This window comes from Elgaria multicarinata, chromosome 3 (assembly GCF_023053635.1).
Source record: "Elgaria multicarinata webbii isolate HBS135686 ecotype San Diego chromosome 3, rElgMul1.1.pri, whole genome shotgun sequence".
Classification (NCBI taxonomy): Eukaryota; Metazoa; Chordata; class Lepidosauria; order Squamata; family Anguidae; genus Elgaria; species Elgaria multicarinata.
Window position 1 is genome coordinate 2704489 of NC_086173.1, and position 23185 is coordinate 2727673.

The window sequence follows — 23185 nt, forward strand, 5'->3', positions numbered from 1 at the left end:
CTAGAGCAGCTTTCCTCAACCTGGGGCGCTCCAGATGTGTTGGACTGCATCTCCCAGAATGCCCCAGCTGGCTGGGGCATTCTGGGAGTTGCAGTCCAACACATCTGGAGCGCCCCAGGTTGAGGAAAGCTGCTCTAGAGCCTCATTAGTCAGCTCAGTGGCTAACATATTTCCTGGCTTCCTTGTAAGCTGCAATTCTATTTTTTTGGTATTTGCCACTGCCTTAGATTAAAATACTTAGACTGTGCACTTCACCCTCTTTTGAACCTAGTACCTCCCATGTAGCCTAACTATGGTCTTTCATGACTCTTGGAAATCAGAATGGATAAGAATCCTGAGTGATATGTTTCCCAAGCAGGGTGGAATCACAGACTGCATGTTGGAGCATAGTGTGTTCAGGCTGTGATTGAACTGAGGTGGGGAAGCCTGTGTTCTATTCCATTCCAGCAGGGTAAATAAAAATCTATGATTTTTTTTAAAAAAAATAATCGGATTTTTAAAATTTAAATCGGATTTTTTTATTTAAATTGGATTTTTTAAATTTAAATCAGATTTTTTTTTAATTTAAATTGGATTTTTTAAATAAAATGCTTTTTGAGGAAAAATCTATCTAAAGATAGTTTTCTGTTTAAGATACATTATAGTCTAAAGGTTATATATCATGAAATAAGGATTAGTTTTTAATTATGTAGCATGAAGCTGTTTAAATGTTTTGGTAAATGAATTCCATTAATCCATTCACAACGTCATGCTCTTCCAGAGGTTTCTGTAAAATTATTTTTCTCCTTCCAATAAAGTACAGCAAAAAAGTTGTCCAAATATGAATGATTAAGCTATTAAACTGGAGATAGTTCACCTCGCAATAATTTCATAATTATCTATCTATGGTGTGTTAAAACTAAACCGAAAAGTTGCTATTCTAAAAATGAAACCTTCATCTGGTTGTAAATATTAAGATTATACCAGCAAAAATGAGTCTTTGGTAACTCTGAGTTTTGTAAAATATAGTGAGGAAGAGTGCACTTTTGGGGGAGGGGGGAGTTACATGATTAAATTGAGTCTTTCTGAAATCCAACCTGCTTTCCAGCTATGGCATTTTTATTAATGATTTGGACGAGGAGGTGCAGGGAACGCTTATCAAATTTGCAGATGACACAAATTTGGGTGGGATAGCTAATACCCTGGGAGACAGAAACAAACTTCAAAGTGATCTTGATAGGCTGGAGTGCTGGGCTGAAAACAACAGAATGAAATTTAATAGGGATAAACGCCAAGTTCTACATTTAGGAAATAGAAATCAAATGCACAGTTACAGGATGGGGGATACTTGCCTCAGAAATTCTACAAACGAGAAGGATCTTGGAATTGTTGTAGATCACAAGCTGAATATGAACCAACAGTGTGACGTGGCTGCAAAAAAAGCAAATGCTGTTTTGGGCTGCATAAATAGAAGTATAGATTCCAAATAGCATGAGGTACTGGTTACTCTCTGTTCGGCCCCCTGGTTAGCCTCATCTTGAGTATTACGTCCAGTTCTGGGCACCACACTTCAAGAAGGATTCAGACAAGCTGGAGCATGTTCAGAGGAGGGGGCAACCAAGATGATCAGGGGTCTGGAAACAAAGCCCTATGAAGAGAGACTGAAAGAACTGGGCATGTTTAGCCTGGAGAAGAGAAGATTGAGGGGAGACATGATAGCACTCTTCAAATACTTAAAAGGTTGTCACACAGAGGAGGGCCAGGATCTCTTCTTGATCCTTCCAGAGTGCAGGACACGGAATAAAGGGCTCAAGTTACAGGAAGCCGGATTCTGGCTGAACATCAGGAAAAAACTTCCTGACTGTTAGAGCAGTATGACAATGGAACCATTTACCTAGGGAGGTTGCTTTAGGGTGGATTCCTGCACTGAGCGGAGGGCAGGGGGGTTGGACTTGATGGCCTTATAGGCCCCTTCCAACTCTACTATTCTATGATTCTGTGATCAGGGGGTTGCTGTCTGTTAGTCTTGCCTATTTCAGAGTGCAATTGTGAGGCTAGATGAGAGAAATCATAAAACACTTGGCATGTTGGAAAACACTAAAGAAATTATATTTTAAGCTCTTCCCGAATTGTCTTGAGCACTTAAAGATAGGGCAGTCTCCAAAGCAGAATAGAAGTACATGGAATTCATAACTGCTGGGCATGAGAAAGAGTAATGTAATGGAGTTGAAAAAAAATGCATGGCCTGCTTGGGGCTATTGGGATGGTTGAGAAAAGCAATCTCGACCTTGTGTTGTCAGAAAGGAAGATGCAAAAAGATCCCTTTGGAGTATCCTTTTCTAGAAGGTCTGTTTATGTTGGCTCCACTTCTGTTATTTTTTTTTTTCATTCTTCCTAATAAGTGAGCTTCGTGCAAAGGAGTTTAATCTTGAAATCTATTTCTTTTGGCCCTCTGTGCGGGGTTTATCCTCTGCTTGGCCTCACGCTGTGTTTCTTTTCAGAGTATGAGGATGACAAGATCTCCCTGCCGTTCGTTGTGACTGACCTGCGAGGAAGAAATTTGAAGCTGTTGAAGGAGAAGACTGTTTGTCAGGTGAAGGTAGTTTTTGGAAACATCCTGTTAATGATCAGGGAACTGCTGCTCTCCCGGAGGGGGAATAGCTGTAAAGGGTTATTCCTGGCTTGAAATCAAGAGTAAAACATTACTTTCTGCTAGCACAGCATTGTGATCGGAAGTAGTCATGGTGGTTTGGTTTAAACAAGGTGACTTGAACTCATCAAGAGAAGGTTTTAGCCATTGATTTAGTACAAGCTTTCCATACCTTTTTTTTATTCCGTTTTTGTCTTCAGCTTCCAATTTATTGATGTCTTTTATGTGCTTTTTTGTTTAGTTGACAAGTTTTGTTCTTTATGATGTTTGCCTCTTGAATGCACATTCCATTTATTTGTTTATTTAAGGATTTTTATGCCGCCGTTCAGCCAAAAAAGGCTCTCACGGCGGCTTACAAAAGGATTTCTTGACAGTCCCTGCCCACAGGCTTACAATCTAAAAGACATGACACAAAAGGAAAGGGGATTGGGAGGGAGGAGGAGGAGGGGGGAAAGGAAAGCAAATTCAGGCACTACCATCTTAGTTGGAAAGTTCAGCAGTTACAGTTGACAGCAGGAGGGAGGGGGCTCTCAGCTGGAGCTGGACCCAGGCACGGTGGAGAGGTGCCTGGCTGCTGCTTCCTCCCTCACTGGTGGCCTCTCCAGAGAGAGTTGTTAGCAGGAGGGAGGGGGCTCTCAGCTGGAGCTGGACCCAGGCACGGTGGAGAGGTGCCTGGCTGCTGCTTTCTCCCTCACTGGTGGCCTCTGCAGTCAGTGTGGAGTAGTGGCTAGAGTGTTGGCCTGGATGTCGGGAGGTAGGTTCTAGTCCCCAATCAGCCATGGAAGCCCACTTTGTGGCTTTGGGCCAGTCACAGGCTCTCAGCTCAACCTACCTCAAAGAGTTGTTGTTGTGAGGATAAAATGGAGAGGAGAATTATGTATGTCCTTATGGAGGAAAAAAGGCGGGATATAACAAGATGAATAAATCAATAATCACTACTAGAACTTGGTTAAGGCTTGAGTTAAGATGCCTGTCAAATGTTCAGTGTCATCTTTCTTGTAGGGAACTTATTACATTTACTTATTAAATGATCAGAGATTATGATGCTTCCTATCTGAGCCTCAAGAACCCTTAACCATCTACCATATTAATATGAAATCAGTTCCTGAATAGGTATTACGCCTTGGGGAATAATACATATGGTTTTTGTGGCTTGGATTTAGCTTCTTCCAAACATCTGTTACAGTGTGTTAACTAGTGACCCATGTACATTATCCCCATTCCATGAGTGGAAGCTCTCTTGCTGCAGTCAATGGAAATCTGCTGTAAAATTACTTAATACATATCCTAAACAATACTAATTAATTGATATATAAGTTTTGCAACTAAAGAGAGCCTTCATACTACCTAGGAGATCAGCCCATAGCTAGAAGACATCTTATGTAAGAATATAGTACTGTAAGGCATATTACTCCAGATCTACCAGACCGATTTTGCTCATTTTTGTTTTAAATTAAATTTGACCAGTGTAGATGTGCAGAAAATGTTGAAACTTCGAATAAGTTTGAAACTTGAGCTTTAATAGCAGTTAATTTCCTCCATGCCAAACAGGCTGGGCAGCCCCTTCACCAGCTGGATGATGGACAGCCCTGCTCAGCCAATCAGTGTGGTGCAAAGGCAGATTGTGGGCAGAGCCACATGGTTAGACTGTGTTGCTTCCAGGGAAGAGGGGCCGTGCCACATGCACATTTTGGGGGGAGGACTCACCATGCATGAGCCACATTTGCATTATTCATGAGCTCCTCTGTGGTGACTGCCAAAAAATCAGGAAAGGAGTAGGAGTACGAATAGTAGAGTTGGAAGGGGCCTACAAGGCCATCGAGTCCAACCCCCTGCTCAATGCAGGAATCCACCCTAAAGCATCCCTGACAGATGCTTGTCCAGCTGCCTCTTGAAGGCCTCTAGTGTGGGAGAGACCACAACCTCCCTAGGGAACTGGTTCCATTGTCGTACTGCTCTAACAGTCAGGAAGTTTTTCCTGATGTCCAGCTGGAATCTGGCTTCCTTTAACTTGAGTCCGTTATTCCGTGTCCTGCACTCTGGGAGGATTGAGAAGTGATCCTGGCCCTCCTCTGTGTGACAACCTTTTAAGTATTTGAAGAGTGCTATCATGTCTCCCCTCCATCTTCTCTTCTCCAGGCTAAACATGCCCAGTTCTTTCAGCCTCTCCTCATAGGCTTTGTTTCCAGACCCCTGATCATCCTGGTTGCCCTACTAGTACCTATGGTGACATGGGCTTTACACTGGTAAAATTAGAATATAAGGTTATCTAGTTGGGCCCAGTGCATGATAAATAGCAAGATATAAGATGGTGTTTTCTGGAGCTGGACCACAGTGTCTGTGGTGATTTGCCAACCTCGAATCTCCTATATCAAACCCCCAATAATAAATGAAGTGGCATCAATGGTGCCATATTTTTAAGTTTTCAGTCTTTACATAGGAAAGCAGTCCTTAGCTCAGCATGTTTGATAACAGGGTCGTGGAGTCAATTTTAAGAGGTTTTAAATGTATACTTTTCTTTAATAACATGTTGTATTAAATTCCAATTTCAGATTGAACCTGGCTACTTCTACAAAGACTACAGTTAATTTTTTTTAAAAAAAAATGATTAAAAAATTAAAAAATCTCCAATTAAAACAACGATTGGGCTTTTATTCACAGCAAGAAGAATCTTGCCCTGTTGGAGAGAACTTGGGTAGGGTGGGCGAGGGAGAGAGAAATCTGCTGGGTCTTCTCAAAGGTTGGTGGTTTTCAAAACGGCGTTTTTGTGCTCTGTAAATAACGGGCTTAGGAGTTTCCTGGCTGAAGATTAGACTCTGGAGGAAACTGGTAATGCAGATGTTTCCTCTCTCCTCAAGCCACACCTCATCTTGCCTTTCCAGGGCCAATACCTAACGGTGGAGCAGCTGACTCTGGATTTTGAATATGTCATTAACGAGGTGATCCGGAACGACGCCTCATGGTCCAAGCAGTTTTGCTCCTTCAGTGACTATGACATCGTCATCTTGGAGGTAGGAACATGGTGGGTGCATAATCCTACTAAAAGTAACCTCATTTTGGAACAGAGTTGAGTTATTTAGTATTTGACTTTGAGTAGCCTTCTCCAACCTGACACGTTCCAGATGTGTTGGACTGCAGTTCCCAAAATCCTGCTTATCCTTCGCTAATTAAGATTCTGACCTTCATGGCAGTAATGCATATATATCGGGCATGACTTGAGCATAAATCATGATTGGTTTCCAATAATTTTGCCTCCAGAATGGTTATGGGACAGGCTTCAGCTGGCCTTAGGGGAAAATATGGGAGCAGACTCCATGAGAACGTCACATGGTGGCCTCTGTACAAATAGTGTGAATGGGCAATGTTCTAGCGAGCAGCTGCACTTTTTAGAATCCAGTGGGCAAGAGGAAAGCCCCTCAGGCTAGAGGAGAGACACCCAGTCTCTCTTGCAGCACCTGTGGCCATCTCTTGTAGGGCTGGCTGGCTTGTTTACATTTCTTTACTGCCTCTTAATATGAAGTGGTCCTGTGAAGGGAGGAAGGGGGTTGTCCTAGCTGCCAGCAGCGTAGGCAGGGACAAAAGAATGCTGCAGCTCGGCTGTTGTCTGGAGCTGCCCCTTTCCAGCATGGAACTCCTCTGCTGAGGGAGCTGCACTGGCTGCCTATTCGCTACTGGGCCAGGTTGAAGGTTCTTGTACTTGTGTACAAAGCCCTAAACAACTTGGGACCAGGATACCTGAGAGAGCGCCTTCTCCCCTACCAACCTGCGTAGTCAATGAGGTCATCTTAGGGCCTTCTCCTGGTGGTCCCACCTAGATCCATCCTCCGATTGGAATCCACCAGGGGAAGAGCCTTCAGCGTGGTGGCCCCCCTCCTGTGGAACTCCCTGCCTCTGGAGGTCAGGCAGGCTCTGACCTTGTGCTCCTTTCGGCGCCTCCTGAAAACATCTTTATTCCAAGAAGCCTTTCTTTAACATGCAGCCTTGGATTTCTGTGTTGTTGTTGTTTTGCTTCTTTTTAAATTTTGTTTTAACTGTTTTTATTCTGTTTTTATTTTCATTTTACCTTGTACACCGCTCCGAAATTTTTCAATGGGGAGCGGTATATAAATATTCTAAATAAATAAATAAATAAATAAAAGATTGCATGGGCTGAACAACAACTCAGCAAGGTAGGCTGCTACCACCCCTTATGTCCTCCTGAACCTGAGTCAGGGGACTCTTAAGATCTTATAGATACTCCTAGGGCTTATGATGGTCCTAAAACTGGCACCCTCTATTTCAAGCCCTAGGCCTGAAACTAAACAGTAGCATTAACCAAGCAGAAGGCTTTGGATTTAGTGCCAAGGCTTACTTAGAAGGAAGCACATAAAATACTTGATGTAAGTGTTTACTTACAATGGGAAAGGGGGAATAAAAGACATACAAAAAACAGAGGAGGTTTGGAAACCTTGCTTCTAGGTAAAAACAACAAAGCTTACCTAAAAAATCATGGGTCTTCAAATAAGACAGGACCAAGCAGCAAAGAGGAAGATGAACAAAACCAAATTGACAAAGAGTAGACATAGCACACACCCCACACACCCCGGTTTCATAGTCAAAAATCTTTGACAACTATGAAGTGAGCTTCCTTAGCCAGTCATCAATTGGCTGAATAATTTCCCCAGGCTTTCTTGGAGGTGGGAAGTTCTAATAGAAGTCCAGCTGAAATTACTCTTCTTGGCAAGAGTTCTGCTCCAGACTTGAAGGCCTTGAGACCAGAATAGCATGAGAGAACACATGCAGGTGGTACAATGGGTGCCTGCAAGCCCATCGTCATGAAGTTTTTACAGATGGCTAGACCGCTAAAGGAAAACAGATTTTTTGATAGTTCCTATAGCAGTTTACATGTAACTAACTGCATGATTAAGAAATATGTGTTATATTTATATACCTGAGACCTGTTAAAAAGTGGGCAGGAAGCCTCTGGGCCATTTTCACGACAGCCGTACACAGAGCGCATTATAGCAGTTCTGTGTGGAGGCCCCCACGGTATGAGTGACAATAGCTAATGGACACAGCTGGTGAATCGTCCAATGGAGATTAAAGGCACTCAGGGACGACTGCAACACTGGCTCAGAGAACGTCACTAAGTCACACTCTAGTTCAGCCTTCCTCAACCTGGGGCGCTCCAGATGTGTTGGACTGCAACTCCCAGAATGCCCCAGCTGGCTGGGGCATTCTGGGAGATGCAGTCCAACACATCTGGAGCGCCCCAGGTTGAGGAAGGCTGCTCTAGTTCCTAGGGAAGAGAGTGCCATCCCATCCAGAACAGGAATTTCCACAATAAGCCTTGTGGAAGTCCTTCCGAGTCCTCCACTATTGAGTCCTTCCGAGTCCTCCACTATCATCTATTTTGCTTATCTGGATCGAGCTTCAGTTTAAGTTCATCCACAGTCGCTCAAAGGGGACTCAGCAGTCTGGTCTGTTCAGCTGTTAGTGAAGAAACAGAGTGACTATGGGGGAGGAGGAGTTGAGATCTGTTCGCATCATTCGTTGGAAGTCCAACTCCCTCAATACGCTTACCCTTGGCCATGCTGATCAACAGCACCAAGCCTTATTTCAACTCTCTCGCTGCGACCGGTGATTCGGTTCCGTGCCTACTTGCGTTGTCTCCCACCAGGGGCAGCTCTACCCTTTCCCTCTCAAGGTGGCATTTGACTGTTCCATACCGCTTTTGGACAAGGTCTTAGATTTTATGGAAGCAGGCATAATGTTGACCTACTAGTGGGGGAAAAGAGGATTTGTAAGAGGGTTCTCCTAGTTGTACAGTTGGCAAGACAGGATAATCAATGTGTGGCGATTCACTGGGGATCACTGGCTAATCTCCCGCTCTGACTATAGATGTTTTTTGCCGGCTAACAATTGACACCCAAGTCCTCCTGTGACCTCCCTTCTGTTTGAAATGACCGTTCTGGATAGCAAAAGAGAACTCCCTTGCTTCAGATAGCTTCTCTGTCTACTAAGGGGCAGAGGGAGAGCTTTTCCATGCCTCCAAAATAGGGTGATATGGATTCCTCCTTTATTTCAAGCAGGGATACCCAACTGGCAGCTCCCTGCTGCGTTTCAAAATCAAGCAAGTTGTGCTGATGCTTACCTGCCATTTCCTGAAAGGCAAACTGTATCTTCCATGTTAGAAATGATACGTATGCCTCACTCTGGCATATGGGAGGAGTGGAGGGTGCAGGGAGACTTCCCTAGTGGTCCTCTTCTCATTCTTTAGAGAGGTTCCTGCAGCTTCTTGAGGCTGTGTGGCTTGGGTTCTCCCTAACCAAGCTACTGTGTGCATGGTGGTGTCAACTGTGAAGGAGGAGTTCAACCCTGAATAGCTTTTTGGGAAGAGCACAGCCCTCCACCTCCTCAAGGAGTGAACTGTTGAATGCCCTGGTTAGATAATTCCACTATCTTTAGAAACCAATGTCTGGGTGCCAAAGCTGGCTTTCTGAAAGGTGTTAGGTCAACAGTTTGACCTGACCTCCTGCACCAGCCCTGAGTGTAAACTAGTTCAAGTAGCTTCCCCTGCCAGCTGTTGAATTTATCTTTCTAGGTGTGTCCAGAAACCAACCAAGTTATCATCAATATTGGACTCTTGCTCCTAGCCTTCCCTTCCCCTGCTGAAGAGGGGCAACTCAGGTGAGTCCAAGCCCTTGCCAGGACCTCTTTGGGTTTCTTGTCCTGACTGCCTGGCATATTTGACATGCCATGAAGGGGTTTTGTTATGATAAGGTTTTGACACTTGAGGAGGGAACTTGTTGGGCCTCTCTATTAGAGCACAAGGAAGCAGAATATGCATTAATATTTAGGAGCCAAAGTCCTATTTACAATTAGATATAAAGCTCCAGGGTTAAACATTGAGAGAATTTCCTACTTGGCTAAGCAGCTATTGATTAAAACCTCCACAATGAGAGAGGAAGGAAGACCAATCCTCTCAGGCATGGGCGGACTTCCGTCTGTTGAACCATATCCATACCCTGCATCTATGGTACCATATGCTCCAAGATGAAGGAGCACAGAAGTGTGTGCCGATATGATTTAAGGGATGTTTAGCTGAACTGCCCAGATGGCTCAAACTAGCAACCCAAGATTGCTATATAGATTGCTTAACTTTTGGCCCTCCAGATGGTGTTTGACTCAAACTCTCATCAGCTCTAGCTAGCATGTCCAGTGGTCAGGGATGATGGGAGTGATAGTCCAATGTCAGGAGAGCCACAGGTTCCCCATCCGTGCAAAATATTTGTTTCTCCCTTCAGATTGATCAAGTAATAATTGGAGGTGATTTGATGACTGAATCTCACGGAGGTTCCTTTTTTAACGTTGTGCCTACTTTGTCAGCTCACTCTTGCATTTTTGGTCTGGTTTTGGGTAGAGCTGAATGCAAATTTGCAAAACCTCGACAAAATTCAGATTTGAATTTTGAATGAAATTTTGCCTCATTTTGAAACTTGGACTTGTATCTCTTTACTTTCAGCAATGTCAAATAGGAAGACTCATAAGCTGTCAACAGATTGTCAAATAACAATTGCATGTAGTCTGCCAAATATTTAAAACAATTGCATTCCAGCTTTCAAATACTCTTTAATATCTACTCTCTCAAGTACTGAAATCAAATATCAGATGCAACAGACCAGTCATAGTTACATGGTGGTTACTCGGATAATATCTGATTAATACATGGCATCAGTGTTTAAAGGGGAAATTCATTGGGAGAAAAAATAATTACGTCAACGGTTGTCACTTAGTGTCCTAGCTCGGATGATCACTATGGCAACAGTCCGTTGCAGTGCGTGTCAGACAACTTTTCAATATTCAAGCTGCGACTGCATCTTATTTATAATCCAAACCCAGCAGGGATGGGCTGTGTGATGGTAAAGTAAACCTCATATAACCCATGGTCTGTTTTACTATTATGTGAGGTTCGTTTAAGCCTCAGATATCCCATCTCAGTCATGCAAAGTGGCCCATTGGGGCTGTTCATGCAAAATGTGAACCGCTCAGAGAGCTTCGGCTATTGGGCGGTATAGAAATGTAATAAATAAATAAATAAATAAATAAATAAAATGAAGCCCACTGTGGGTTATTTAACCCACGGTGAGGCTGCACTGCATGTGGAGTAAATGCAGCTGCCAGTTTTAATATGCTGTGCAAAGCTAGTGAGTGTGGGTTATGCAAGGGTTAATGGCTGCATAACCCTGAATGGTCTCATAACCCACGCTCGCCAGGTTTGCACGACACGACAACCCTGAGCAGGGGTTGCATAAGCTATGACAAGCTGCACCATGTCGTCCAAACCGAGCCATTCTCTTCCAAGAGACAAGAGCTGGGTGTGGACTGGTATAGATTTGGCAGTCATTGAAATGTATTCCATCTCACTTGGCAAGACAGTCAGTGAACGAGGTTGGGAAAAGTATGTTGAGGCACAGTTACTTGATAGGCACACATTCGTTTCCCACGGTGACGTATAAAGCTTTTCCTGAAAACTGACTTTCTCACCTCCTGCAGGCCAAAGACCTATCACACCAGCCTCAAAGTAGCCTGGGATCTGAACACTGGCATCTTTGTTACCGTCAGTGTGGGAGACCTCACAGAAGTCAAAGGGCAGACCAGGTAAGGTCTTTGAATTATGCGGCCTACCCTAGGGTAAGCCTTTTCCCGTATTTACCTACATGTATTGTTAGAGCTTCAGAGGTCTGGTCCAAATGCCTAATAAAATGAGTCAGGTATCCACCGAGGAGGGGGGGCTTTTCAGTAGCGGCCTTCCCAGAGAGGTTTGCCTGGCTCCATCTTTGGGGTTTTTTTTTGGCACTATTGTTCACCTGGGTCTTTTAAAATAACTGTATTCTGGACCTCTCAGTTCAACATCAGTATTTTACCTCTGGGGTTGCTGTGAGTTTTCTGTTGTATTTATATTGTTCTTGATTTTATGGCTTACCTTGTATTTCAGTTTTTATACTTTTTTAGTGCAAGCTGCCCAGATAAATTTCTATTATGATGGGGTGTTCATGTCGTAACTAAAAGAAGCCCATCTAGTTCCAGCAGCTGCTTCTTGACTTGTTACCAAACACTTCTAAACGAAGAGGGGCAGCCAGTATTGAGAGCCGTTTCACTGCTGGCACACGGGAAGCTTTGCATAGACCCCCCCCACACACTCTCGTTTCCCTGGTTTATTACAATCATCCACTCATTTTAGATAATCCTGAAAGCATCTTTGGCCATTACAAAGAAGCACTGTCAGCTGCTTGCATGTTCACTTGTGCATTTAGTTGACTATGCGGTCTTTGTAATGTCTGAAGCTGCCCTCAATTTTGGTTCTTTAAAAATGACTCTGCATTAAACTGCCTTCTCTTCCCTCCCTCCCAAGTTTTGCTTCCTGTTTTTGATTCGTGAAATGAACTATGAGTACCACCTTCTACAATTTCTCTCGTGATTGCTTATTTGGTCCTATTTCTCTTTTATTGTTTAGTCCCCCCTTAATCGTATTAATCTTGTCTTTTTTCCATCTGATTTTAAATAGCTATTTGTCATCTTAAACAGCATCACCTGTTTCTTCTCGACTTGAATGTACTTATTCTTCATGCCTTGAATTTTCTTCTTCTTCTTTCATTCTCTTCTATTGAAGTCAGCCCCTTTCTACTCCTCACCTGTCTTGGAGGGGGTTTCTGTCAGGGTACATACTTTTCCTTTGCTATGAAGGTTTTCAAAGTCTTAACACGTCATTTCTCTTCCCTCACCCCCTTATTGGTCAAGGGGGCATAGCCAGTGACACCGTTGATCCCAGAATGGAGTGGGGGTGAGGCATATGAGAGCCACTGATGACTGAGTTTCCCAGATTTAGTTTCTCAATCATGTTAAGAGTGTGATGTAGAGAAAGTGGAAAACTATCGGTAATACTCTTGGTAAACTCATCTGCTCTATGTCGCCATCCAGTGGTCCAGTTGTTTTGATATTTGAAACAATATTTCTCAATATTTCTCAGTATTACTACTGATGATCTCTCTCCAGTGTCTCATGTGATATAAGCTTAAAATTGACAAAGCCAAATGTAATCACTTTCCCTCTGAAACTTTCTCTTCTACCTCTTCCTTTGCTATTGATTTTTCTATTCCTCTGACTAGATTTGTCAGGGCACTCCTGACTCCATTGCCACTTAAAGGAAACAAGCAGAAGTTTGCTCCTCCTTCTTTCTGCCTTGGCCCCTGCATGACCTACAGTGTCACCTCTGCAACTGGTCTGCTTCAGCCTCAATTTTATTTGTGGGAAATAGTGAATTTTTTAAATAACTGGCATAACAGCACTGGAGCTAATTGTACTAGATTTTGAAGTTGGTACTCTTTCTGCCCTGATCTGAAAGGCCTCTCAAGTTACTGTTGCCTTCTCATTTCCAGCTTCCCCCCTTTCAAAAAACGATTTACAGGGGCAATGTTTTGAAAATTTTAAGACTGGGAAAATAGTTTCCCACACCCTCCATTTGGTCTGCCTGAAAAGGGAGATATACAATAGGTGATTGATATAAAGACCAGGGCGGGAGGGTGTTTACGGTGAGGGGAATAAGTTTTCTGTCTCTTTTGGGGTCTCTTCCTTTCGCAAAACTCAGTGGTAGCCAAATGCTAGGGCCTGTGCTTGATGTGGTACACCGGCATGTGGCCATGCTATGTGGAATGAGAAATCTTGCCCTGCTCAACACAGCCCGCCTTGCAAGTGACAGGGAGGTTACTGAAGTCACCATCAACTATTGTGTCCATACTGCTTTGTCAAATACTGTTCCCAGAGCCTAAGGAGAGGCTGCAGATCTAAACATGTAGACATGCCTTGAAGGCTCAGTCTTCATACATAAAGGATACAGAGAAGGGGAAGGAAGTCATGTGTTCTCCGCAATGCTGGTTTCAGCCTTGGTACTCTGAATTCATGTTGCAATGGCCCTTTGCTGACCGACACCCCCTTTCCTCCCTCAGTGGCAGTGTGTGGAGCTCCTACCGGAAAAGCTGTGTGGACATGGTAATGAAGTGGCTGGTGCCAGAGAGCAGTGGTCGCTATGTCAACAGGATGACCAATGAGGCCCTGCACAAAGGTAACTCCTCTCCTCAACTCTTGGCTGGAGGCCTCTGGCTGGCTTTTCGTAAGGTACAGGCTGGCCAGTGTTGACATGGTAGCCGGCTACAAGCCAAAGAAATGGGTGGTGCTTTCTGTGCCTGACGCTCACCAGTAAAAGGGCTCACTACAATTGGCCATTTCGTACCACGTTTCTGGTGTTGAAGGTGCACATCGTACTTCTAGGATGCGGGAGATCTCATTCCTGCTCTTGCTTTGTTGCTTCAACCACTGTCCTACTTCTCTCTCCTGCCCTTTTCATTTGCGCTTGGGGGACCATGATTCATCTACTGCTGCCAGTTAATGTCCATGATGAGAGGTTCCAAAAATCCCATTGATAGCTTTACATTCTGGCTTGAACCCACACCTCCCGCCTAGATTGTAATACAGTAGATTCTTCGGAGTTTCTTGTCCTTTGATGGGCTGCAAGGAAACTCACCCGACCCGAAGAGAACGCTGACTGCAGAACGTAACTAACGTCTTGTCTTCCTGCCTTCCCCTGCAGGCTGCTCCCTGAAATTCCTTGCAGACAACGAGCGTTACACATGGATTGTCTTATGAGGCCAGGCTCAGAGATGAAGCTTGCATCAGTAGTTCATTTCCTGCCATAACTGTGTGTCAGATTCAACTACCTCCTTGTTAAAAGTTGTTTTTCATTTCCCCATCCCTTTCAACTAGACAGGTATCCAGATGACCTTGAGTGCTGCATCACTTTTGGTTTGTGGGTAGAACCACATCCTCCACTTCGTTGCCTCAGCATGTTGGGGGGGGGGGGGAACACAAGTCTGGTCCGGATGCTCTGAAAAACCTGCCTCTCCTTGCAGGCTAGTCTTAATGGTTGGACTGCACAAGCTCCAGCTGAGCGGCTTCTGCTCTGCTGGGGCCCTCCACAGTCTCCTAAGTCTGTCTGTCTACTTGGCGAAACTGCAAGGAGTCTTTAGCAGGTCGTTTGCTATAGGGTTTGCCCTCCCTTGGTGCTAGAGCATTGTTAATTCCAGGGCAATGATTCTGCTTAAGGAGACCAAAAACCCCTTCTGTGTTTTGAGGGTCATTCTGTATTTCAGGCACTTCCTCCCCCCCCCCCCCCAAAACTGATTTTCCCATCCCAAGCAGAGTTGTCATCTGCCACTGGTGGATGAGCCCCACCCTCCCCATTTTAATTTTTCTCAAGCAGGCTTTGTGTTTCCTGCAATAAACACTTAAATTTGAGATTGGCTCTTAGTGTCTCCTTTGCGGTTTGAGAGAAGATTCGATGAGGATTCTAGGGCTACAGCCACTGTGGGAAGGAGAATATTCACCGTATGGGCTAGGGCTCCCCAAAGCCAATAGCTGCAAAACAAAGATGCAAGCTTAAGCGGTTTCTTGTAGCCCACCTTACCAACTGTGGAACTGTGTGGATAAAAACACAAAAGGACATTCCAGCGGCGGCTCACAGGAGCTGGGCTGAGGCTTGCTTATATCCCATATATAACGCAAGCTGGTGTACATAGAGCTCTTACATGGTCTATCCACGTTCGTTGTTTTTAACATTTCTAAACCACCCAGAGAGCTCCGGCTATGGGGCAGTATATAAATGTAATAAATAAACAAATATCCAGTCCTAGTCTTGCTAAGCTCGAGCAAGGTTTGCCCTGTACCACATGCCTTTGTGAACCTCTACTAACTAATGGTGCAAATAATATGTTGGCCTTTAAGAGGCGAGAGGAACAGTGGTAAGGTTTCTGTTGGGATGTGAGAGGAGGCATTACTTCCCTTCCGTGTTCACTTGGCATCTGAAGTATTTTTTTCAGAAATTTCATACTACATACTAGCAAAAACTCAAAACAGGTTGCAGTTTCAAGGCCGTGGGGTCTTGATTTTCTTCGGAGTTTGATAGAAACTCCTTGTGTTGTAGCTGTGTGCTAGCTCCTACTCCTTACCCTGCAAAGGCATTTTCACGTGACTAAAGTAGTAACACACTTGCTTGAAGACTTCTGACTAAAAGCTGCTATATGAGAGGCCTGGCTTCAGAGGAGCTTGTTCCAAATCATTCCTCGCTTCACTGGCGGCTTTCTCCTGTTCTTCACACGCAGCTGGCCTATAGGACACTTGGCAGCAGCTGGATGACAGTGAGCATCTGAGAAATGGCAAAAGGGAGCCAAGCAGGCATCTAATCCGCTTAAACAAGAAGATCCCACTAACTGCTGCGCTCCTCTTCCTCCTCTGCAAAGTGGCTATTATAGGCCCAGACCAGACGTTACCTTACTTGCATGTTAGCCAGGTGTGAGCAAAACCCAGCTCAAGGGCTGCATTTAGTCCCACCGTCCACTAATGCTTTCCCCAATATTTTTCTGAAAGGCTTTTTGAAAAAAATAAAATCGTGTCAGGCTACTGAATGCCCAAAGGACCAAATTTAGCTTGGGAACAAGTTAAATTTAACTCTTGTAGTGTTATGGAGCTGAATTTTGGCAGCAGGCCTGCAATTTTTTAGTCTCTTTAATAAAAACTCTGGGGAAACAGCCTGCATACAGTATAGTGCCCCATAGTGTGTGGCCCATTGGGGGAGATCTGGAAGTAGAAAAGCCCCCCTGCCCCGACCTGCTGCAGCTGCCCATTCTAGCGTAAGCAATTTGCAAACAGTTTTAAAATGTTAAATCTCCAGCTGTAGACTATGATGAGGATATTTCCCCCTCCTCACAGTGGTATTTTTCCTCCGGTCTATGGCAAGAGGGGAAGGATTAAATCCAGTAATTCCCCAAGCCCAATGTTTAAAAGTACATGCTAATTGCTTACATGTATTTAAAATCTCATCTAGTTGCCAGATGTGCATTCAAATGTGAAGTTTTTATTTTGGCAAGAGTAAGCAAGCAGTATCCTAGGCAAAGAACACAGCTGAATTTATTTCTTAAGAAAGAACTACAAAAGGTAGAAAACAGCTTTTGCACTCTAGACTACACACACGTACATCATCTGACCACAGGCACTGCCCATCTCATGGACCCAGGACACCTACAAAAGCTCTTCAAACTCCACTTGAAGTCTATAGTGCAGCTAAAAGCTGCTGTCGCCGCACAAAAGATTGACACAAAATATATATTTTATACAATATGTAGATTTTGCAATAAACATCTATATCACAGGTTTAAAACACTGGAAAAATTGAACAAATAAGGCCATGATGGTTGAAAAACCCAAAAATATCAAGTAATTTATCTTCACCAATCTCACAATATTTAGGTGGTTTATAGAACAAGAATTAGTAATTACATATAAAAGCACAGATATTTTTTCTGTTTAAAACTAGAATATCTAATATTCAGTTACAAACCAGAAGAGTGATTACCTTTCTTTAGAGTAGGAAGTAACCCAACCTGTTTGCTTAATTACGAGCACAGAGGGAACGGAGGGTTGATTTCTTTTTAAAACCAAGGGCTACTATGTTCTCAGCTAGCAAGTATTTCTGCAGTCTGGAACATCCAAACTGTTGGACTTGCTAACAACTGTCCCAAGCTGCTCTGCAGCCAAGTTGCGTGGTGGACAGAGAGAATCCTGGTTCAGAGGGAAAGGATTTTGTTGTTGTGTAAGGCAGCAACTGAATAAAAAGGTAAGCTCATTCATGTTGTTGAGTCCTGTGTGATTGGGAGGATCCAGCATTTTGCAGTTCATAGAGGGAATAGCTAGCTGGCAGAAGCAAGTTTTTGTTTTTTTGCAAACAACTAGATCCATTTTCCTTACCAAAGTTAGGACTTTCCTAAAGCTAAAAGCCAATCTGCATACATTTCAGAGAGCAGGGACTGGGGGAACGCTGGAACAGAGAAGTCTATTTGTTGATTAGGGTCTGTCCCTTCTAAATCATTGGTTTATCCCTGTTGGGGTATAAAGTGTACATTTTTCACTGGTGGACATGCCCGTACCACTTCACAAAGCAAGGGGTATGTTCATTATCTGTGACGATGGAGTTAATGTCCTTTTTATATAGACCAGAAATGCAAACGCAGCACATGTCTGAGTGCTCGCTGTTTTGCCGTGAACCGTTCGTGAAAATGGCAGACGAGGCAGGTATGGTATAGCTAAGGTGCTTCTCTGAGAGGATGAGTGCTTATGCAGGGTGGGAATTGGCTATGAAGCCTCCAGCAAGGGAATAAAACAATCTCATTGCCATCTGCTCCTTGAAGATACCGCCTACCTGCTGTCGTTCAAAACTAAGATGCTCTATGTGCAAAAATCTTCTTTCAAGGTAGCATTTTGCTACAGGAGCTAAGCAATCAGGTTGGCACCTGTGCATTTCCCTCCAGTCAGCTCACTTCAAGGACAAACTTTCTGGCTCGCAGTCCGGGCTACAATCTTAAGGAGCCTTTCACTCAGGTAGGCTGACGCAGGTTGCACTTTCAAGAGGGACTACAAAGTGGGAAGGTTCTGGTTTAGCACACATGTAGCACACACTTGCTCTGCTGCAGGAGTAACAGCTGGGGGTGGGGTGGAGGGGTAGTGTCACTAGAAGCAGCAGGGTCAGAGAGCCAGTCTATGATCCTGCCATGTGCAGCAGCGAAGCAAGTTGGTGTGCTGGGTCAGATGGAGTGTGCTATGCTCTCAGCAATCACAGGCGTCTGAAGCAGCTGGGTGTTGCTAAGAGCAGCGGCTTGCCTACGTGGCTGGAGCGGGGAATAAGATGGGCCAGTGATGTCTGGCATAATGAGTTTCTCTCATTCTGCGGGCTACCTGCCTGCTTGCATGTAGCCTCTGCACGCCTATTCTCTTCCCCAGACAGCTTGGACAAACCAGAAACCTGACAGGCTGATCAATCTCACTCTCCTCAGACTGTCATCAGTGTGCCGGTCTATGGAAGTTTAAGCTCCCATGAAGCATCCAGGCGTAAGGAGATGGGTTGCTAGGCACTCAGGTGCTACAGAGATGGCCTAGAGAGTTTTAGACTCTTCTCCACCCCCCCACCCCCTCATCTGTAACTCATAGACGCCTACAGGAGTTCTGTAGGGGACACAGCAATAATGTCACTGATCTGGATTCACGCAGCGGGGGATGCCACTGTTTGAATAAGTCAACCCTGAAATCCAGCAATGGGCAAATGGTTTTCATATACACAGGTGTGTAGTTTTGATGGCTACCTTCCAGATCTGGCTGGGTGAATGTCAACGCTAAGGAATGGCACCTGTAGCTCTTAAGGGACTAAGAACCCCATTGCTTGTAGCCTATGAGCCCAGCCCAGCCCTGGAAGAGAAGGGTAACCCTTTGCCCTGAAGATGGTCCTGCACGGCGTGTGCCTCCCTGCATTGCTTCCTCGGCATGTTGCCAGTGACAGCTGATGGGCTACAACCATACATCTACGCAACTAGTGTAACTGGCCTAGTTATTCTGCAGTGTGGAGGCTGGGATGAAAGTGCACTCTGACGCACTGATTGTAGTAGCTCTTGCAGCCCAGATTCCACCTTACTGCTGTGTAACCGGCAGTCGTTGGACTCCAAGCACTCCAAAGAGGCTAGCCCTATCCCACCACTATGACAGCCTTCATGAGACATCAGTGGGATGAACACCTCTGAAGCCTCCACCTTGGGCAGTGGAAGGGCAGGGCTCTCTACTACCTCCTCTTCCACTACCTGGAAAGGCCAAGTGTATTTTTAGTGCCATTGCCTGTAGCATTCAAAGTAAGGCTTCGTTAACAAGTAGAACAGAAATGGGTCACATTAGCCATGTTTGAGGGAAGGCAGGACAAGTAATGCTGCTGTTCTACCCATTAACGGAGGAGCCCGGCACTGGAGGCTTTTCTAAGCGGGCAACAAAGGGTGTGGAAGAGGACCTCTCCTGGCTAGCGCGTGCTATCACATGGTCTCAGCTGTGACGGGAGCCCAGGGCACTGACTCAAAGGCGCTGGTGGAGATCAAACCCACTCACAGGGCCTGTCTTGCTGGCAGAGATCAAATGGATCAGTTAGCTTGGCTTTGTATGAACAGCAAGTGTCTCAGGTTAAAGTCTCAAACTTGCTCAAGAGCCACAAAAATGCCTGATGTATTGCCGTCGGCAGGACGAGTGCCAACAGGCTCAAAATTGCATACAAAAAGGCTAACCAGCAGGTACAATGAAGCTTCTGCTTCTTGCCTCCCTGCCACGAAATGAACCAGAGGGAGCACAGAAGCAACAGAATCCAAAAGGCTCCGCAGCAGAAGTTCCATTGCACCTTCTGAGAGAGAGGCATCTGTGAATTGAGAAATGCCGATTCGGAGGCTGATTTCTCCCCCCACCCCCACCTAGCAGCAACCTGGGATGAGTTATCCAGGGAGCCGATGCCCTAGGCAATGTACCTCTAAGCAGCTGGGGAATCGGGACTAAGCTCCCTTGCAAACCTGGAACCGTCGGGCACAGTTTCCAGGTGCACCACCTGCAGACCATGATGCTGCAGGCTTAGAGCTCCGGTTCTCCCTGTGGGCTTATCAGCTGCCTGCAGGCCGCTGGCTCTTCAAGCTCAGGTGCTGCTGGCCTACAAAGGCAAGTACAGCAGGGGGCACGTGCTTGCGCATGGTTATTTGTGGCAAACCGGAGCCTGGATGGACACAATTGCGGCTGCGCAAAGCACGCCACTGCCCTGTTCCAAATTGCCATCTCCCCCACCGTCGTCCCGTTAGCTCAAGGCAGCCCCAAAGTCCAGTACCACCTGCCACACTGAGAAAGCCTGCCGCTTGGTTCAGGCAGTGCCACAGAAAGCAGCAAAGAGTAACCCACAGTCTGTGCTGTCGCTGTGGGATGAGTACAGCGCAAGACCTTACTCCCAAGCTGGCCCAACTCTTGCTGACGGGCACTGTCCTAAGCCCAAACACAGCTTGAAACCTAAATCCTGCGGCCAACAGGCTTCTGAAGTGCAGAACGAAGGCAGATACCCTCCCAGGCAGAGACAAGGAAAGCTTCCCACAATATAGTGACACACAGCCTGATCCAAGCTTGTGGCCAGAGTGTCACTCACCAGGCAGCCATCTCTGTGGCTCATCTGGGCACCCACATAAGGTAGCTCAGGCTTGCCTGATCCTGTGCCTCTCCTAGTCCTTGCAAAGAGGCAGGAAAGGCCAGGCCCTAGGTGAGCCCAGACCCATTTTACGATTCAAAAGCATGGACTTAATCCATCCCCAGTAGTGTAAGTGGAGAACTGGGGGCTTAGGCACCAGGCTTGGGCACACACATGCACACGCTCACCCCCTCCAAGTGACAACGAAAAGCAGCTGTGGCTGATGGGTGTCTAAGCCAGTTTCTGACTATCCCTGGTAATCAGGGAGGCAGATGGGGAGAGGCAGAAACCAGCCCAAGCCGCAACGGCAAGACCTGGGGCCGGGCAGGCCTTCAGGGTGAGAGCACCTAACGGGGGACTTGCTTGGGCTGCACTGGGGGGCAGCCGGGACAGGGAGGTGTGAAATGAAAGCGCGTTGCATACCACTCGGAGACAGGGAACAGCTCATCTTTATCACAGGGCAGCACAACGCAGCGCAAGATGCACCCTGGCCTCCTGCCGGACGCTTTCGCAGTCAGTCCCTCCTTCGCCGCTCTTTAACTGGAGGGCAGGGCTTGCACAAAGATGCCCCGCGAGTCTGTCCGTGCCAACTTCGAGGGTGGCTCCATGGGCTCGGCTGTTAAGCTACTGGACTCATTGGAGCTGAGAGACAATTCCTGGGGCATCTCCTCGTCACTCTCTTCTTCCTCTTCCTCTTCCTCATCTGATTTAAAATGAGAGGCCGTTACAGCAATCCTGGGGCAAACCTGAGTACTGCACAGTGGGAGCGTTGGCCTGCTTCGTTTCCAACTGCTCCTTAGTGTTCTCCAGTTCAAGCAACAATTGCAAGGCTGAGAACCTCTCATGTCCAGCTGACTGAACAGCAGGGAGAGAAACGGAGGAGGCTGCAACAGCTATCATGGAGCCTCTATGCTTAGAGGCAAAAAACCCCAAAACCCTCTGAGTATCAGATGCCAGGGACAAGCAACAGGGAAGGTCTATCAGCTTTATGCCCTGCTTGTGAGATTCCCAGAGTCATCTGAACGGCCCTATTGGAAACAGAAGGCTGAACTAGGTGGACAGACGTAAATCTGAACAAGCAAAGCCATTTGTACGCTCCAGCATTCATAGATTTTGGCTTGGCTTGACACAAATAATTCATACACAAATCACTGACTGATTAATCAAATAATTAAGAAATAGTAACCTACATGATATTCTTTTAGACGCCAGGTGAAGACCTTTTTTATTAACAGTCTATAAGTTAATTCTAACTTGGTGTTTTAAATTTGTATTTTGAATTTGTATTTTTTGCATTGCTGCTGTTTTTATCTGGTTGAGCTTTTATATTGTATTTTATATTATGGTTTTATACTTGAATCGTCTTAATTTTGTAAACCGCCCAGAGACCTTCGGCTATTGGGCAGTATAGAAATGCAATAAATAAATAAATAAAATATGAAGGGGGATTAATTTCTATATCAGAATTTGTTTTCCTGTAAGATACAAGAATCCTATTCTTTCATCTGTTTAGGATTCATCTGTCTTCATGATCTCTCATCTAACTGACACACTAATTTTTAAAAACTGCACTAGCTGGCAGACTTCATTAATCCATTTTTAGTATGTAATTTTGTATTTTTCCAGTTTTTACAAAAATGAGTTCTGCTGCTGTTAATGCTTTGATATCATTAGTTGCTGTGTTCTCAATGCCTGCAATTGAAAACATTTTAGTAGCATCATTTTTGGATTAAGAGTCAAGATATATCAGGTTATTCTAGTTACGTATTGCTTGACATGTCTCCAAAAAGGTTGAATCTTTTGGCATGATTGCAGTACATGTTTCCAACATGCACAATTTTCTTCCTAAAACTTTTGTTCATTCTTAATGGTGTCAAACGCCAACAGCAAATCAAATTATATTAGTCTCTTTTAAAGTAACAAATTGAATTAATCATTCTTGTAGATATTAATTCCCACTCTCCTTCGCTAAGGCGTTTCATTCCCAATTTACAGAAAGAAAATGGAAGCAGGAGAGTCCAAATGGACCGTGGCCACTGTTCGAGTTCACACCTCCACTGAGTTTCCACAGTGGGTCTCCGCCACTATTTTGCCCCTAACTTTGGCTGCTGCATCTCAGGGTTCTAGTAAAAAGAAAGAAAAGCAGATCCCACAACAGTCTGCCCACTTTTGGCCTTGGCAGCCCTTAGCTCAGTTTCTTCTTCCCACTAGTCAAACGGGAAGAGCAACGCCATCCCACACGTTTATATGTGGGGGAGTAATGATCACAACGATCTCTTAACATCTACTATTGACAAAGCCCTAAGTAAGTGATTGGCCTCCCGAGGGGCCGGACAGTACCTTTATCTGGGTCCAAAGGATTCAAAGAGCTCGCCAGGTTTGCAAACTTAAAAAGAAACAAGAAAGAAACATAAGCATAAGATGTTCCCTATTTTGCAGACAGCCCT

The 23185-nt window shown here is 45.1% G+C and overlaps 2 protein-coding genes across 5 annotated transcripts in view; one reads left to right on the forward strand and one right to left on the reverse strand.

Moving 5' to 3' along the window:
- DCAF15 (DDB1 and CUL4 associated factor 15) overlaps positions 1–14959 on the forward strand; it is a 34034-nt gene extending 19075 nt beyond the window's left edge. Inside the window, exons 8-13 of the mRNA XM_063119074.1 lie at positions 2481–2572; positions 5512–5640; positions 9213–9298; positions 11165–11269; positions 13615–13730; positions 14256–14959. Coding sequence (XP_062975144.1) covers positions 2481–2572; positions 5512–5640; positions 9213–9298; positions 11165–11269; positions 13615–13730; positions 14256–14311 — 584 coding nt within the window. The 3' untranslated portion in view covers positions 14312–14959. The remainder of the gene's footprint in view (positions 1–2480; positions 2573–5511; positions 5641–9212; positions 9299–11164; positions 11270–13614; positions 13731–14255) is intronic.
- A 1646-nt stretch (positions 14960–16605) lies between these two features.
- RFX1 (regulatory factor X1) overlaps positions 16606–23185 on the reverse strand; it is a 67941-nt gene continuing 61361 nt past the window's right edge. For all 4 annotated transcript variants that reach the window (XM_063119100.1, XM_063119099.1, XM_063119098.1 and 1 more), the window contains 2 exons: positions 23079–23124; positions 16606–21441 (listed from right to left, as the gene is read on the reverse strand). In XM_063119100.1, the coding sequence (XP_062975170.1) occupies positions 21275–21441; positions 23079–23124 (213 nt within the window). In that variant the 3' untranslated portion in view covers positions 16606–21274. The remainder of the gene's footprint in view (positions 21442–23078; positions 23125–23185) is intronic.